General features: G+C 43.9%; 1 protein-coding gene across 2 annotated transcripts in view; it reads left to right on the top strand.

The window, feature by feature from the left end:
• znf609a (zinc finger protein 609a) overlaps window positions 1-17308 on the top strand; it is a 57987-nt gene that overhangs the window by 25532 nt on the left and 15147 nt on the right. For both annotated transcript variants that reach the window (XM_079683908.1, XM_079683909.1), the window contains exon 2: window positions 856-1680. In XM_079683908.1, the coding sequence (XP_079540034.1) occupies window positions 976-1680 (705 nt within the window). In that variant the 5' untranslated portion in view covers window positions 856-975. The remainder of the gene's footprint in view (window positions 1-855; window positions 1681-17308) is intronic.

Genomic DNA, 17308 nt, shown 5'->3' with positions numbered 1-17308 from the left:
TGAAGGGCCAGTGGATCTATGGTGGGGGTCAGCACAAAGGTCAAGACTTCAATGCTGAAGGGCCAATGGATCTATGGTGGGGGTCAGCACAAAGGTCAAGACTTCAATGCTGAAGGGCCAGTGGATCTATGGTGGGGGTCAGCACAAAGGTCAAGAAAACCCAAATTAGAAAGGGAGACAACGGATGACCAAGGAACTAGTGACTTGCTCAATTCCTTTTTGGGGGATCTGTGAAGAACAGCAGCTGCTCTACTGGTGTTTAGTATACCAGCCATTGAGGGTGGACAAGTTTCCTTCCACTTTAGTTTCAAATAATTGTGTTAATTACTTATTGTAAAGCATTTGAACATTCTTTTGTGTCACATGTTCATTATTATGTTGATGTATAACTGTATAGTATCTTAACTATTTAAAATATAAGGTGACTAAAAATGGCAACCGTATTTTCAGTTTTGGCAACCAAAATCTGATGAGCTGTACGGGGCGTGGTTTGCAATCCGCCCAGCCAATCAGAAATGGGAACCTTTTTCTCCCATGAAAGTACCTGCTCTCTAGCAGGGACTGAAAACGGGGTGAAAAGGTTCTCATGAATTAAGTTCTAGTTCCGGATTTCTTTTTGGTGTGAACGCAACATTTCAAGAACTATCGGAACTATACTCGGAAAAGCACTCCGGTGTGAAAGCGCCTATTAAGATAAGATGAACCTTTATTGACCCTCGTAGGGAAACTCAGGTGACAGAATAAGACACAGAGCTATCTTGTTTTCACTTACTGCACATCTGTTATTCCATTATTATAGTTCTGTCTCCGCTGTAGTGTCTGACCTGGTGTGTGTGTGTGTGTGTGTTCGTGTAGGAGGCGATGTGGGGAGCAGGGTGGCGGCGCCGGGTCCAGCCCTGAGGAGGCGTCCTGCGGCTGGGAGGAGCGCGGCCCTCCTCTGGCCCCCCTGTGGAGCTCCGGGGCGCTCACACTAAGATGTCCCTCAGCAGCGGCCCTGCAGGCGGGAAAGGAGTCGACTCCAACGCGGTGGACACGTACGACAGCGGCGACGAGTGGGATATCGGAGTGGGAAACCTAATAATCGACCTGGACGCCGACTTGGAAAAGGACAAACTGGAAATGTCGAGTAGTAAAGAGGGAGGAGGCATGGCGGCCCCCCCACAAAGCGCCGTGGCTACTTTACCGGAAAATATAAAGTTCGTTAGCCCTGTAGCCGCCGTGGCCGCTCAGGGAAAAGAAAGCAAATCCAAATCAAAGCGTAGTAAAAACTCTAAAGAGAGCGTGAAGGCGCCGGGACCAGACGCCAAGAAGGAGGTTCTGGTTCCCCCGCAGAACTCAACCCCTACGAAGGGAACGGACAAGTCAAATAAACCCTCCCGCACACCCCCCGCGGTGAAAAAAGACAAAGACGGGGTGTCGGGGAAAGCTAAGAAGGAGAAAATGGAGGCGGTGGTTGTTTCTGTTAACGCAGAAAAGGAGATTCCAGTCCCTCGCAGCGGACTTTCCTTCGAGGGACAACTGATACCGGATCTGTCTGCCGTCGAGCAGCAGATCGGGAACGTGAGTCTGGACTCGGCGGGCATTGGACAGCCCGTCGCCATGACGACAGAGCAGCAGCAGCAGGAGGAGGAAGTGGACAACGGGGAGTGTCGAAGTCTGAAGAAAGTGGGCGGAGTGAAGGTACGAGGATTTCCTTTATTTATATTTTTATTTCGTTTCATATTCGCTGAGTTACTGCCTATGTGTACACCAACCACACACACACACACACACACACACACACACACACACACACACACACACACACACACACACACACACACACACACACACACACACACACACACACACACACACACACACACACACACACACACACACACACGGATTAGGACTCCTTTATGTTTTTAGTTTTCTTTGTTCTGTTTCTATGTAAAGCGTCTTTGAGCATTAGGATTTAAAAATCCAATGTATTATTATTATTACATGTATGCTCTTTTTGGTGATAATGATGATTGGGTGAAGGGAAATTATCATAATGATTAGTCAATCTTGAGAAACCAGTGAAAAAATTGATGTTTTCAAGATTATAAGAGAGGGAATTACAAAACCTGAAAAGGTCCATGGGATTTAGCTTTCACCGTGGTGACGAATAAGATAAGAAGTACTTTATTGATACCAATTTGGGAAATGTTTGCGTTGCAACAGCATAAAAAGACAAGGCATTGTACATTAGAGAAATTAAAATACTAGAAGTAAACAATCCAAAATCTCAAATAGAAATAAAATAGCATTAACATTTTTTAGAAAATATACATGTTGTAATACAAATGTACAGTAACTAGGGATGTAACGATATACCGCTGTAAACAAACGTCTTAATACCGTCATGGGACTGACAGAATCTTTTTTTTTTAATCTTTTTTTTTTTTTTTAAACCTTTATTTAACCAGATGGTCCCATTGAGATCATCGATCTCTTTTTCAAGGGAGACCTGTCCAACATGGCAGCAAGTAGGTTACAACATGAACATACAAAAACAGATAACACAAAAGGACATTTACAGGGCTACATTTACTCACCAGAGACATTGACAAGTACCAACAGTATATTTATATCTCGCCCTGTCAATAAGCCTCACCTTCTTGGTGAGGGGGGGAGGGGAGGGCCGTGTTATGCATGCCCACCGAGATATGCATGCACCTCGCGGGAGCGTGCACAGCGTAAAGCAAAAACTCCCAGACATGTATCGATCTGTACGGCAAAGTACGGTTTGGAAACTATATCATTTCCTTTTGGAGGGCATGTGCATAACACGGCATAACACCGGAGCCTCGCTGCGGGGAAACTTTGGCGCTGTTCCGAGTTTGTTCTAATCTGTCAAAATGACAGACTGCTTTCTGATTTTTCCGTCATTGTTAAAAAAAATATTTGGCTAACACGACCACTGGTGTCCCAGCAACATCAGTCCCAGCAACATCAGTCCCAGCAACATCAGTCCCAGCAACATCAGTCCCAGCAACATCAGTACCAAGCGAGAGAGTTTTTTCCAGAGGGGATATTGTAAATGGGGATGTCCCGATAACCTTTTTTTGCTTCTGATTCTGATCATTTGATTTTGACAATGTGCCGATACCGATTTTACCCGATCCGATCTTTATGCAATGCATTAAGAGAGAAAAAAGAAAAAAAGCATTCAAGTTGTCCCTTCAGGTTATTTTTTTATTGAAATGACAGTACCCAACTACCCATTCTATCCAACATGGATATACGTAGCTTCTTTTTTTCACAGCAGCATTGGATCAGTTCATCTATCTTGTCTGTTATTTGTTTGTCCCTGTTCTGGGGCAGTTTCTCTTTCCTGAAAGTGTCGGTTGTTTCAGTGCCGTTACCTGAGTGGCCGCTGTGTACTCGTCCTGTGTGGTTGGTGTTTGTTTCTCAGGTGGCGTGTTAGATTGGTCGTGTTGAACGTAGCTCTGTTCTTTCCACCACGCGGAACCTGCATCTGGCTGTTACACTGCCTTCGCTTTCCATTTGATAATAATTCCAAACTCCTGACATTTTCTCTGTCCCGACTCCCGAGCCACCAGCTTAACGTAGCCTCTTGCTAGCTTACTACTACAATTAGACACTGCGCCCACTCTGTTGCCAGATTTGAGAGAAATGAGCAACCAGGTCTATGAGAACAAGCCCAAAAGAAGACACACATACATGATGTGTCATTTTAAACCAAAACTAAGGCCTCAGGATGACTTTAAGACGTGAACATGGTCATTTTTGTTTTGTAACATTAATAAAAAAAAATATATTTTTTTTTTAAATTCCCGATTCCGATCTTTTGAAAATCACGTGATCGGCTCCGTTCCCCGATCACGTGATCGGATCGGGACATCTCTAATTGTAAACGCCCAAACATCCCAGCTTCTACCTGGAAATGTGGACATGCCTAAATGTGGACATTCCTAACAGAAAACCTGTCTGATGATGCTGAGTGAGTTTGAGTTGAGTTACTTGAGAAACTAAAGTGAAACTTGATTTATTTCAGTGTCTGATTATTCAATGTCCTTGTTTATTTGTACGATGCAGTGGCACAAAGAAAATGCCTGCTTTGTTTGGTAGTAGGTAAAAAAACACTGGTTTTCTTGTTCCAGTCTGTTGCTGTCACTTTGTTTTTGACACTTTACTCAAATCAACTCAACTTTATTTATTAAGCCCTTTTCAAAACAGCCGGAGCTGAAACAAAGTGCTGTACACGCCATAAAAAACAAAAACAAAACAACAACTTTAAAGTACTGCTATCCAACCAAAATGCTGTACAAATCAGATGTATTATTTAATAAAGAGCATTTTTTCAAGTAAAACATTAAAAAAAGAATAATGTTTAAAAAAAATATTTACATTTGTTTTCCTTTATTGTTCAATATCGCGATAAATACCGTACCGTGGACTTGTTATCGCGATATTATCGTACCGTGACTTTTTGGTATCGTTACATCCCTAACAGTAACAAAATATAAAGTAGGATATTATATATACTTTCAGGGTTTCCCACACATAGACTTTACTTGGGCGGGCCGCCAAAGTATACTGCGTGACCCATTTAGGTTTAATTTTACATTTTAAAAATATATATATAATTTCATCCGTCATATTTCCCCCTAACCCACAACGCCATCTGCGATCGATTAACTTGTGGACAATGATCCCTCGCTCTATGCCAGAGAAATATGACCCCGGGAGTCTCCCGTGAAAATCGGAAGGGTTGGCAAGAATGCCGGGGGAGCATGCCCCCGGACCCCCCTAGAGGATTTGAGGTCCACCCCCACTTAAAATCACATGGACAGGTTCAAATCAAATCAAGTTTTATTTATATAGCACATTTATAAACGATTTTTGGTGGAGCCAAAGTGCTATACATATAATAAAAATACCCTACAGTAGAGACACTGTACAGCAAATACTACAGCACAGATTGTTCAGAATATCAGTATCAGAAAAACGACACCCTCTGTCCTTAGACCCTCTGTCCTTAGACCCTCTGTCCTTAGACCCTCTGTCCTTAGACCCTCACATCGTACAAGGAAACACTTCCAGAGAAACCCCACAGTTTAAAGGGGAACATGGAGAAACCTCAGGGAGAGCAACAGAGGAGGGATCCCTCTCCCAGGACGGACAGACGTGCAACAGATGCCGTGTGGAAATCAAAGAGATAATACATTTACAGCGTAGGTAGACCGAATGTTAGGAAATGCATGTGTCTGTAATGAGAAGATGAATCCATGAGGATGTCAGCTACAATCCTGTGGAACCTTCAGGGAGGCAGCATGATGAGACCCAAGGCAGGACCGCAGAGACAGGTTCAGCCACGACCCGAAGTCCACGACTTAATCCAGAACTCAGGATAGAGGATCCGGGCACAGGACCACAGCAAGAGGATCAGCCTCGACTCCGGATCCCGGCGTAGAGATAGAGACAAAACAAGAACAAAGATTTGGCTGGGTTCATCGGAACAAGAGAATACACAGACACAGACAGAGAGAGAAAAGGTCATTGGATCAAAGTTATTCTTGATAACCCTCTAGAAAGATCTCATGAACTTCCCCACTCAATCTATCAAGAACCAAGGTTCCCAAATACATTTACAATTTTCTTTAAATAGTAACCCATGTCCATAAGTTTATTTGTGGGTAGTAGATTTGAACTATAGGGCTTTCACTATGCGCAGCAACGCTGTAAATATTCACAAATAAATCCAGCAAAATGCACAAAAGAAACTGGTAGTGGCCGGGGGTATAATCTCTGGCCTGAATTATTATCTCGGTCCGGCCCTGCCTGTACCTGTTCGCTCTGCCATCGCGTGAAGGGTCTGCTCTCAAGCGACCAACAGAAAGGTTCATGTTCAGTGTTTCCCCTGGGATGGAGTCATAGCAGCGGTGCTAAGGCAGGTGGAATTTTTTTGTGTGTTCGCATGCGAAGTGCGAATAACAACAGCGCCGGTACCGGTGCGCCTTCGCTCTCTCTCCCTCGCTCGCTCTCTCTCTCCCTCGCTCGCTCTCTCTCTCCCTCGCTCTCTCTCTCGCTCCCACGCTCTCTCTCTCTCTCCCTCGCTCTCTCTCTCTCTCCCTCGCTCGCTCTCTCTCTCCCTCGCTCTCTCTCTCGCTCCCACGCTCGCGCTTTGGCTGTGAGCTGCGGGCGCCTGATAAGCCAACATCCCCCACTTTCATCACTTACAGCGCCTATGTCAAAAATCGGCCCTGCCAGTATATACAGTGGCACTGTCCCAAGACTTAGCAAAAATACACCTTTATTGAACACACAGTAACACAAATACTACAAATCCACATAACAAACAATCAAAAACGAAAAAGGGTCGCCACTTATTGTTATTTTTATAAAAAAATAAAAAAGCCCCCTAGCAGCGGCGCTGTATATAAGGGAAACACTGATGTTGTTGCTCGTCACCTCACCCTACCCCCCCCAAAGTATATTTCAGATCTGTGGGAAACACTGGACTTTAAATGTGTATGGAATGGATTATTAAATATTAAATGTATCTAGTATTTAGCTCGGGCCATGAAGCCTCACCTGCTGGTTGCCCGATCGGGCAATCTATTATGCCAGCAGCTCGCGGATCCAGTAATGAGTGACCCGACAGTAAAACTAAACATATCTATAACTAGTTACGGTAGTTTGAGAGGTCATTAAAATAGCTACGTGTGATATTCTAACCTGAAGTGTGTTTTGTCCGCTCACCGCTGCATGTGATCATGCAGAGCTGCGTGTCAACTCGTCAGCAGCAGCTGATCTCTCTCTCCCGTCAGATTAGACTTCACTCGCGTTTATGTCCATATCGATCAGATCCAGCTAGTTCTACATCAGGGGTCTCAGACTCAATTTACCTGGGGGCCGCTGGACGTAGAGTCTGGGCAAGTCTGGGCCGCTTCAAGTATTCCGCAAAACATTTATTAAAAAATATAACATTAACAGTTCTTCAACATCTTCTTAACATGAACTGTTCTTCACAACATAACTATGTACAGTTGCTCTTTCTTGCTGGTAGAGACCTGGCAGCGCTTCCTCTCACTTGATGGTAGAAACCTGGCAGCGCTTCCTCTCACTTGCTGGTAGAGACCTGGCAGCGCTTCCTCTCACTTGATGGTAGAGACCTGGCAGCGCTTCCTCTCACTTGCTGGTAGAGACCTGGCAGCGCTTCCTCTCACACAGCTGAGCCACATTTGGTTTGAGGGAGGAAGCAGTTGAAACCCTCAGTATGGCTTGAAGAAGTGCATCAGTAAGTCTGGACCTGTACTTTGACTTATTGAAGGTCATGGTGGAGAAGAGCTGTTCACACATGCTCCCAAAAAGGCACATGTTCCGCTTGAACATCCTGGAAATCTCAGGGAAGGAGGGGGGCAATTCTCTCATGAACTGTCCAAGCTTGTCTGCTTTCCCATTCACTTCCCTGAACTTGGCTTTGAGCTCAGAATTGCACTGCAGGCCGATGAGCTCCATTTGAAGCACACCAGGGGCATTTTCCACATCAAAGGAGAAGGGGTCTGCAAACATTTGGAAAGTGGCTCTGTGTGTCTTGAAGTCTGCAAACCGCTGATCGAATTCCTCCTGTAGCTTCACAATGGCATCAATATACTTCTCACCACTGAATGCTGTGCCCCTGTCCATGAGAGCTTTGCATGCTGGGAAATGGCAGAGGTTTTTCTGAGGGAGCTGGGCTTTCCATAACATCAGTTTTGTAGAGAATAATCTGACATTGTCATGCTGCACTAACAAGCTGGCCCTGCAACTTCTTATTCAGAGCGTTCAGCTCCTGCGTGATGTCAACAAGAAAAGCTAAGTCCATGAGCCATTTGGGATCACTCAGCTCGGGAACAGCCATCCCACCCTTCTCCAGCATGAATACTTTCAGTTCTGTTCTCAACTCAAAAAACCTCTTCAGGACGTTTCCCCTGCTGAGCCAACGTACCTCTGTGAAGTAGAGCACATCCTTTAAGCCCCTGGATCTGATATGGTTGATGCATTTCACAACGACAGACATCACACTGTCAAACTTCAAGCATTTGCTGCAAAGGGCCTGCTGATGGATAATGCAGTGCAGAGCAATAGCCTCCTCCACACCCTCCTCCTCCAGTTGTCTTTGAACAAGTGCCACCAGCCCGTTTTTTCTCCCTGTCATTGATGGCGCTCCGTCCGTCGTAATTCCAACAAACCTCTTCCATGGCAGACCGATATCCGCAATGGCTTCACACAGTTGCTGAAATATCTCCTGAGCGGTGGTCTGGCCATGCATTGGTTTCACTGTAAGCAACTCCTCTGTCACTTCAAAATTGTCATCAACACCACGGACATACATTGCGAGCTGAGCGGTGTCAGTGATGTCTGTGCTCTCATCAAGAGCCACAGAGTATGCACGGAACAGTTTGGCTTTGTGGCACAGCTGATCATATATGTCACTTGATAAGTCAGAAATGCGCTCTGCCACTGTGTTAGCTGCCAGGCTGATGTTGTTGAACTGACCCTTCTTTTCCGGACAGACTATACTTGCAGCCTGCAACAAACTCGCCTTCCGTAAACGGCTTTCCCGTCCTAGCAATCATCTCACTCACCACCTAGCTAGCTTCGACTGCTAAATCAGCCTCATTGCTTCCTTTCTTGAAGAGATTTTGTTGCTTCCATAGAATTTATTTTAGCTCTGACTTTTTTCTCTCTCTCATCTCCCAGGTATTTTGCATACTCTGCATGTTTAGTTGAGTAGTGACGTTTGACGTTATACTCCTTGTATACAGTGATTTTCTCTGTGCATATAAGGCACGTTGCGTTTCCCCTGTACTCAACACGAAAACATTCACTCTCCCACTTCTCCTGAAATGTTCTGTGGTCATCATCGATTTTTCTTTTCCCTGAAAGTTTTGATGAAGACATGGCAATATATTTTGCTTCCACTCTGTGTCACTTTTGGATCACTCTGGATTGATTCCGCTGCGCGCATTTGATTGACGTGTGGCGGAGTTCCCTCGGAGGGGGGAGGGGGAGGGGGGAGGGGCGAGGGAACAACTGTTACAACTGAATGTAATGTTTTCTACTTTTTTCCATCTGGGAAGATATTTGCCTTCATCAGATGGAAAGTGTCTTCACCAACAACTGAAGTATTTCTTATAGCTATGCAGGGCATGCAAGGGAACAAACACAAACAATAACAAACAAACAAGTGAAATGAAGAATCAAATTGAAATGGAACAATATAATATTGTGGTGGTTAATGTTATAATTCAGTCTAGAGAATGCACCAGACAGTATCTAAGACCTGCTAACATCTAAGTGTTCTAGGGGGAGACCCCCCCAACCCTTCGTGCGTCATTTCGTCCGCGTGCATTTTTCAGGGCAATCTCTATTGGGCTCAGGGCCATCTGTAAATTAGCTTAGATGGCCCACTTAATGTCATGCACTGTTTGCACTAGTTATGTGTTCGCCCTCTTGGTAGAAGATTAATAGAGACACAGCGATAAAGTGGTTTTCAAAGACACGGCAGCTTTTCAGCATTTCTTTATTGGGGGCGAGAAATGACTCTCTCCTTCCCAGATGTTAGTCCAGCTCACCTGTTGTTCATTTCTCACATTCCCCTGAGCAGGAACATGGAGGGAAGTCGTCTTCAAGGGTTTCCAAGGGTCGATGGGGGAGTTGTGATATATTTTGGACGGGGGTCTTAGAGAAGGTTCTTCAGGTTTTTGATGGATTTTTAGGGAGTTTTGTTAAAACATGTTGAAGGCCTCTTCAAAGTGTGTGTGTGTGTGTGTGTGTGTGTGTGTGTGTGTGTGTGTGTGTGTGTGTGTGTGTGTGTGTGTGTGTGTGTGTGTGTGTGTGTGTGTGTGTGTGTGTGTGTGTGTGTGTGTGTGTGTGTGTGTGTGTGTGTGTGTGTGTGTGTGTGTGTGTGTGTGTGTGTGTGTGTGTGTGTGTGTGTGTGTGTGTGTGTGTGTGTGTGTGTGTGTGTGTGTGTGTGTGTGTGTGGTCTAATTAACTGACGTATTTTATGTGTTGACTACAGACATTATTTCAGGCTAACAACCAAAAACACATTCAGAAAACCATTGACTTCCACCCCAAGGGAACAGGTATTGCTAACTAGTTTTAAGGGTTGTAGGACTCATTCCTACAGGAACAGTCTCACTCTTGAATGAAGACATAGTTATCTCTTCTCAGTATATTGTCTGTCACTCAATCCACTCCTAGAGAAAGAAATGAGAGACTTTTAACTCTTGAAGTGTGGCAGCCTCACATTCAACAAGCTTCAGCTCCAACACAGTTTGTGAAGTGCTGATCTGTATCACTAATCCCTCACAGCGAGCCAGTGACCTTGAGAGGAATGTGGCTTGTTTTTGTAATGAATACCTCTGAGTGAATGGAGAGGAGGAGGAGCAGAGCGGGGGGGTCGGTGTTTCCCAGCCCATTCTGCATCAAAACGAGGCTGAAACTCTGCAGCCAATAGCAGGGCAGTAAAACAGCCCCTCCCCCCTCTGAGAGAGAGAGAGAGAGAGAGTTGGTGGCTCCTCTGGTGGTTTCCCAGCATTCAAAGCGCCTATGTTTTCTTATTGGTAAATCGGGGACTTATAGGAACTGAGAGGCTGTTTCTCTCCCATGCTGTTAAACCAGTGCAGGGCCTGGTCGTCACAAAGGCTTTCTGCTCTCGGCCTGTAACGAGGTAAAACATGCAGGGACGAGACGCTCTCATCTCTTTCTAATGTCACCAATTGAAACTTGTTTTATAAAGTGTGTAGGGATGTGGGTGTTATCCTCTCTGTGCTGTTCAAGAAACGCAAAACAAGCCAAAAGAAAGCTCTTTATAAACAAAAGTCTCCACATGCAACGCTGCCTTTGGTTTCTGCTAAACACTTTGGGTAGCCTTGTTTCTATCCAGCCCTCCCTTCCCTTCCCTTGCTTTGCACAGGTTTAGGGTTAGGGGCGTATATTTGGAGGTTGCACTGTTTTCAGAGTGACGTGGGGCTTTATGCAGTGACGTAGAGTTTGAAGCAGACTGTGACGTAGAGTTTAAAGCAGACAGTGACGTAGAGTTTGAAGCAGACTGTGACGTAGAGTTTGAAGCAGACAGTGACGTAGAGTTTAAAGCAGACTGTGACGTAGAGTTTGAAGCAGACTGTGACGTAGAGTTTAAAGCAGACAGTGACGTAGAGTTTAAAGCAGACTGTGACGTAGAGTTTGAAGCAGACTGTGACGTAGAGTTTAAAGCAGACTGTTACGTAGAGTTTAAAGCAGACTGTTACGTAGAGTTTAAAGCAGACTGTGACGTAGAGTTTTACGCAGTGACGTAGAGTTTGAAGCAGACTGACGTAGAGTTTAAAGCAGACTGTGACGTAGAGTTTTACGCAGTGACGTAGAGTTTAAAGCAGACAGTGACGTAGAGTTTAAAGCAGACTGTGACGTAGAGTTTGAAGCAGACTGACGTAGAGTTTGAAGCAGACTGTGACGTAGAGTTTGAAGCAGACTGACGTAGAGTTTAAAGCAGACAGTGACGTAGAGTTTAAAGCAGACTGTGACGTAGAGTTTGAAGCAGACTGACGTAGAGTTTGAAGCAGACTGTGACGTAGAGTTTTACGCAGTGACGTAGAGTTTGAAGCAGACAGTGACGTAGAGTTTGAAGCAGACAGTGACATAGAGTTTAAAGCAGACTGTGACGTAGAGTTTAAAGCAGACAGTGACGTAGAGTTTGAAGCAGACTGTGACATAGAGTTTAAAGCAGACTGTGACGTAGAGTTTAAAGCAGACTGTGACGTAGAGTTTGAAGCAGACTGTGACATAGAGTTTAAAGCAGACTGTGACGTAGAGTTTAAAGCAGACAGTGACGTAGAGTTTAAAGCAGACAGTGACGTAGAGTTTAAAGCAGACAGTGACGTAGAGTTTAAAGCAGACAGTGACGTAGAGTTTGAAGCAGACTGTGACGTAGAGTTTAAAGCAGACTGTGACGTAGAGTTTGAAGCAGTCTGTGACATAGAGTTTAAAGCAGACTGTGACGTAGAGTTTAAAGCAGACTGTGACGTAGAGTTTGAAGCAGACTGTGACATAGAGTTTAAAGCAGACTGTGACGTAGAGTTTAAAGCAGACAGTGACGTAGAGTTTAAAGCAGACAGTGACGTAGAGTTTAAAGCAGACTGTGACGTAGAGTTTAAAGCAGACTGTGACGTAGAGTTTAAAGCAGACTGTGACGTAGAGTTTAAAGCAGACAGTGACGTAGAGTTTAAAGCAGACAGTGACGTAGAGTTTAAAGCAGACTGTGACGTAGAGTTTAAAGCAGACAGTGACGTAGAGTTTAAAGCAGACTGTGACGTAGAGTTTGAAGCAGACTGTGACGTAGAGTTTAAAGCAGACTGTGACGTAGAGTTTAAAGCAGACTGTGACGTAGAGTTTGAAGCAGACTGTGACGTAGAGTTTGAAGCAGACTGTGACGTAGAGTTTAAAGCAGACTGTGACGTAGAGTTTGAAGCAGACAGTGACGTAGAGTTTAAAGCAGACTGTGACATAGAGTTTGAAGCAGACTGTGACATAGAGTTTAAAGCAGACTGTGACGTAGAGTTTGAAGCAGACTGTGACGTAGAGTTTAAAGCAGACAGTGACGTAGAGTTTAAAGCAGACGGTGAGGTAGAGTTTAAAGCAGACTGTGACATAGAGTTTGAAGCAGACTGTGACGTAGAGTTTAAAGCAGACTGACGTAGAGTTTGAAGCAGACTGTGACGTAGAGTTTAAAGCAGACAGTGACGTAGAGTTTAAAGCAGACGGTGACGTAGAGTTTAAAGCAGACTGTGACATAGAGTTTGAAGCAGACTGTGACGTAGAGTTTAAAGCAGACTGACGTAGAGTTTAAAGCAGACAGTGACGTAGAGTTTAAAGCAGACTGTGACGTAGAGTTTGAAGCAGACTGTGACGTAGAGTTTAAAGCAGACTGACGTAGAGTTTATAGCAGACAGTGACGTAGAGTTTGAAGCAGACTGACGTAGAGTTTGAAGCAGACTGTGACGTAGAGTTTGAAGCAGACTGACGTAGAGTTTGAAGCAGACTGTGACGTAGAGTTTAAAGCAGACTGTGACGTAGAGTTTAAAGCAGACAGTGACGTAGAGTTTGAAGCAGACAGTGACGTAGAGTTTGAAGCAGACTGTGACGTAGAGTTTAAAGCAGACAGTGACGTAGAGTTTGAAGCAGACTGTGACGTAGAGTTTGAAGCAGACTGTGACGTAGAGTTTGACGTAGAGTTTGAAGCAGACAGTGACGTAGAGTTTAAAGCAGACTGTGACGTAGAGTTTAAAGCAGACAGTGACGTAGAGTTTAAAGCAGACTGTGACGTAGAGTTTGAAGCAGACTGTGACATAGAGTTTGAAGCAGACTGTGACGTAGAGTTTAAAGCAGACAGTGACGTAGAGTTTAAAGCAGACAGTGACGTAGAGTTTGAAGCAGACTGTGACGTAGAGTTTAAAGCAGACTGACGTAGAGTTTGAAGCAGACAGTGACGTAGAGTTTAAAGCAGACTGACGTAGAGTTTAAAGCAGACAGTGACGTAGAGTTTAAAGCAGACTGTGACGTAGAGTTTGAAGCAGACTGTGACATAGAGTTTGAAGCAGACTGTGACGTAGAGTTTAAAGCAGACTGACGTAGAGTTTATAGCAGACAGTGACGTAGAGTTTGAAGCAGACTGACGTAGAGTTTGAAGCAGACAGTGACGTAGAGTTTGAAGCAGACTGACGTAGAGTTTGAAGCAGACTGTGACGTAGAGTTTAAAGCAGACTGTGACGTAGAGTTTAAAGCAGACAGTGACGTAGAGTTTGAAGCAGACTGTGACGTAGAGTTTGAAGCAGACTGTGACGTAGAGTTTGACGTAGAGTTTGAAGCAGACAGTGACGTAGAGTTTAAAGCAGACTGTGACGTAGAGTTTAAAGCAGACAGTGACGTAGAGTTTAAAGCAGACAGTGACGTAGAGTTTAAAGCAGACTGTGGCGTAGAGTTTGACGTAGACAGTGACGTAGAGTTTGACGTAAAGTTTGACATAGAGTTTGACATAGAGTTTGACGTAGTGACGTAGAGTTTTACGTAGAGTTCGACGTAGAGTTTGACGTAGTGACGTAGAGTTTTACGTAGACAGTGACGTAGAGTTTGACTTAGAGTTTGACGTAGTGAGTCTGAGGGAATTTTAACTTTTTCTTTATTCCCAACCATGAAAGCAACACGTGGCTCAGATGATGATCCTGTTCTTTGGTTTGTACAGGACAAGATGTTATATTTCTATCCATGAACAGAAGCATTTGTTCACAGATATCTTCTGGGGTTTCCAAGTGAACCACTAATCAGTGTTGCACTCACATGCTGCTGCATGTTGGCATTAAGTTACACCCTGAGGAGAGGTGTTACAGTGCTACTGTCACTGGTTCAGAGATCTCTGCTGTAGTTAAAGGTAATAAACCTTAATGTTTATCTGGTCAATAAAACTAAACGATCAGTTGAATAATCTGCTTGTTCTACTCAATATTCTTTCTGCGTCATCATATTTCCCTGTTTGATGATATATTACACTCTAAAATGTAACTGGAGAATGTCCTCTGAGGGCCTGTGTCATCATGGCATGTGTATCAGAGTCAGTGTCTTTGTTTTCCAAGTGCTTCGACGTTGGAAATATGCTCGATGTCCGGAAAAACGCTGGTGACATCACTGTCGAAATAAAGGGGAAGCTTCTTTTTTGGGTTGTCTGTAGGGGCGTAACGGTTCACAAACATTTGGGTTCGGTACGTACCTCGGTTTTTAGGTCACGGTTCGGTACGTTTTCGGTACAGCAGAAAAGATTATCAAAAAATATAAAAATATTTGTTTTGTTTTTTTAATTATTATTAAACTGTGAATATTCACTCAAATAAATACAAAATAAAATAAACATTAAGGTGCAGCATTTTGATGAACTGAAATCATCTGTATTTGAACTGTACTGTACTCGTACCTAAGCAGCCAGTTTGACATTAGGACTTGCTTGTCATTGTATTTTCATGTTTGTTTAAAGAAAGATGAACTTGTCCACATTGCTTGCTGAAAGGGCAGATCTGCTGGCACTAACAATGTCTCCTGCTGTGGAGAACACCCTCTCTAGGGACAGAGGTAGCAGATACAGCCAGGTAGCGCTTTGCTAACATGGCAACATAAGGAGATTTGGCGTTTGTAATAGCTTTGGCTCGGTCTGAACTTGTTGCGAGCGGTGGAGGCTTAAATGCTAGCGGGAGTTGGGTTTGCTCTTCAGTCTTTTTTCTTTTGGTACCGGTGATATTCACGTTCGGGTGATGCCTTTTCAAATGAGTGTGCACGTTTGATGTATTGCCGCGTAACCAATGTTAGTTTAACAATGCCGACAAACAGCTTTGGTTCGGTCCACCTGTCTTTGTCCGTCATCCTTGTACGTAACTGCGAAACCAAAATGTTGCCAAACCGGAGACTTCAATGATGCTGGAGGATTTTAGAGCTCAACTTTATCTGCGTTCGCCATTTCGACAGTTCCTCAAATTACTGACTACATTTGAACGCATCCCTGTGACCAGCTCTCATAGTATGCCTCTCGTCCAATGAAATGACTTGCTCGCTCTATGACGCGCTGAACCCAATGTGAGCAAATTACTCTGAATGCTGCGACACAGCACCTGAGATTACTTCCAAGAAGTTGTTCACGTTCTCAATTTGTTACGTTTAACGTTATATTCGTTCGGTACACTCCGGTACACTTCGGTACACACGTGTACCGAACCGAAGGGCCCGTACCGAATAATTTTAGTACGTGTACCGTTACACCCCTAGTTGTCTGTCTATTCAGATCTTAACATATCATACAGGCATCGTCATAACAGAAAATAGAAATCCTATAAAGACCAGGACTTTGTTCGAGGAAGCAGGTTTTCGATTGAGCGGTGTCGAGCCCAATCAAGTGTCAAACCTTTCCTCCTTGGTGCTTATTGTGAAAAACCAAGTCATCAAATAGATCGAAGCATCGGAGCCTTTCCACGGCTGCAAAAGTATTCAAATGTAATCAACAGCCTGTCTGTTCTTTGCTTCAAACGTCTCATCTCCTCCTCCTCTCTTTGCATTCACTACCTTTACCTGCAAAAATATCCAGATCTTTGGTCCAAAGAAAAGAGACTGGAATTCACTTTTTTTTTTTCAATATTTTTTACACCCAATAAAAGTTACTGCTGAAAGTTTGTTGCTGCTACTTTGCCTCTTAGTGTGTTATCAAATAAAAAAAGTGTGTCTTGAGTCAGCTCTTAGTATGAACGCTCTCTGCTGCCCTCAGGTGGTACATTTCATTTTCCATTCCATTACACTGAGCTGACACTTATCGAAAGCAACTTACATTCAATGTGCATTCAAATGTGAAGAAGATGAAACTCAAACCAGAATCCTGCAGGAACATGTCCTGTTTCTAATCCAGAGCAGGTGAAGCATCAGCTTCACTTCAAACCAGTTATTTGTAAATGAACAGAAGAGATATTCTTTTTCAAGGTGTGTGTTTGTAGTTGTTTTAGCCTCTGAATTCCTTCCATCAATAAGTAGATAGTAGGGATGTAACGATATACCGAATATCGTGGTATCGCGGTAAATAAACTTCCCAATACCGTCGTGAGACTGACAAAATCTACCGCGATTTAAAAAAAAAATTAATTAAAAATCTTTTTTTTTTTTTTTTAAACACTTTTTTTTTTTTAAACCTTTATTTAACCAGGTGGTCCCATTGAGATCATCGATCTCTTTTTCAAGAGAGACCTGTCTAACATGGCAGCAAGTAGGTTACAACATGAAAATAAAACAACAGATAACACAAAAGGACATCGTATTTATAGGGCTACATTTACACACCTAGAGACATTGACAAGTACCAACCATATATTTATATCTCGCCATGTCAATAGGCCTGGCATTAGACTTTTTCGCTGTCCGTCATTTTGACAGACAGGATCGTAAAATATCCGTCATAATCCCTTATTACCCGTCGGGTCTGAACAGTTCCCGATAGAGCATGCTCGTGAACTGTCAACGGGGGGGGCGGTGTTATGCCGTGTGTGCATGCACCTCGCGGGACGCGCACAGTGTGAAGCAAAACCTCCCAGACATGTATTGATCTGTACGGCAAAGTACGGTTTGGGAACTATATCATTTCCTTTTGGACGGCATGCATAACACGGCATAACATCAGAGCCTGGCTGCGGGGAAACGTTGGCGCTGTTCCGAGTTTGTTCTAATCTGTCAAAATGACAGACTGCTTTCA

The sequence above is a fragment of the Notothenia rossii genome (genome assembly GCF_949606895.1).
Source record: "Notothenia rossii genome assembly, chromosome: 5".
NCBI lineage: Eukaryota > Metazoa > Chordata > Actinopteri > Perciformes > Nototheniidae > Notothenia > Notothenia rossii.
Note: the sequence above shows the minus strand (reverse complement) of the source record. Positions and strands in the feature narration are given on the sequence as shown.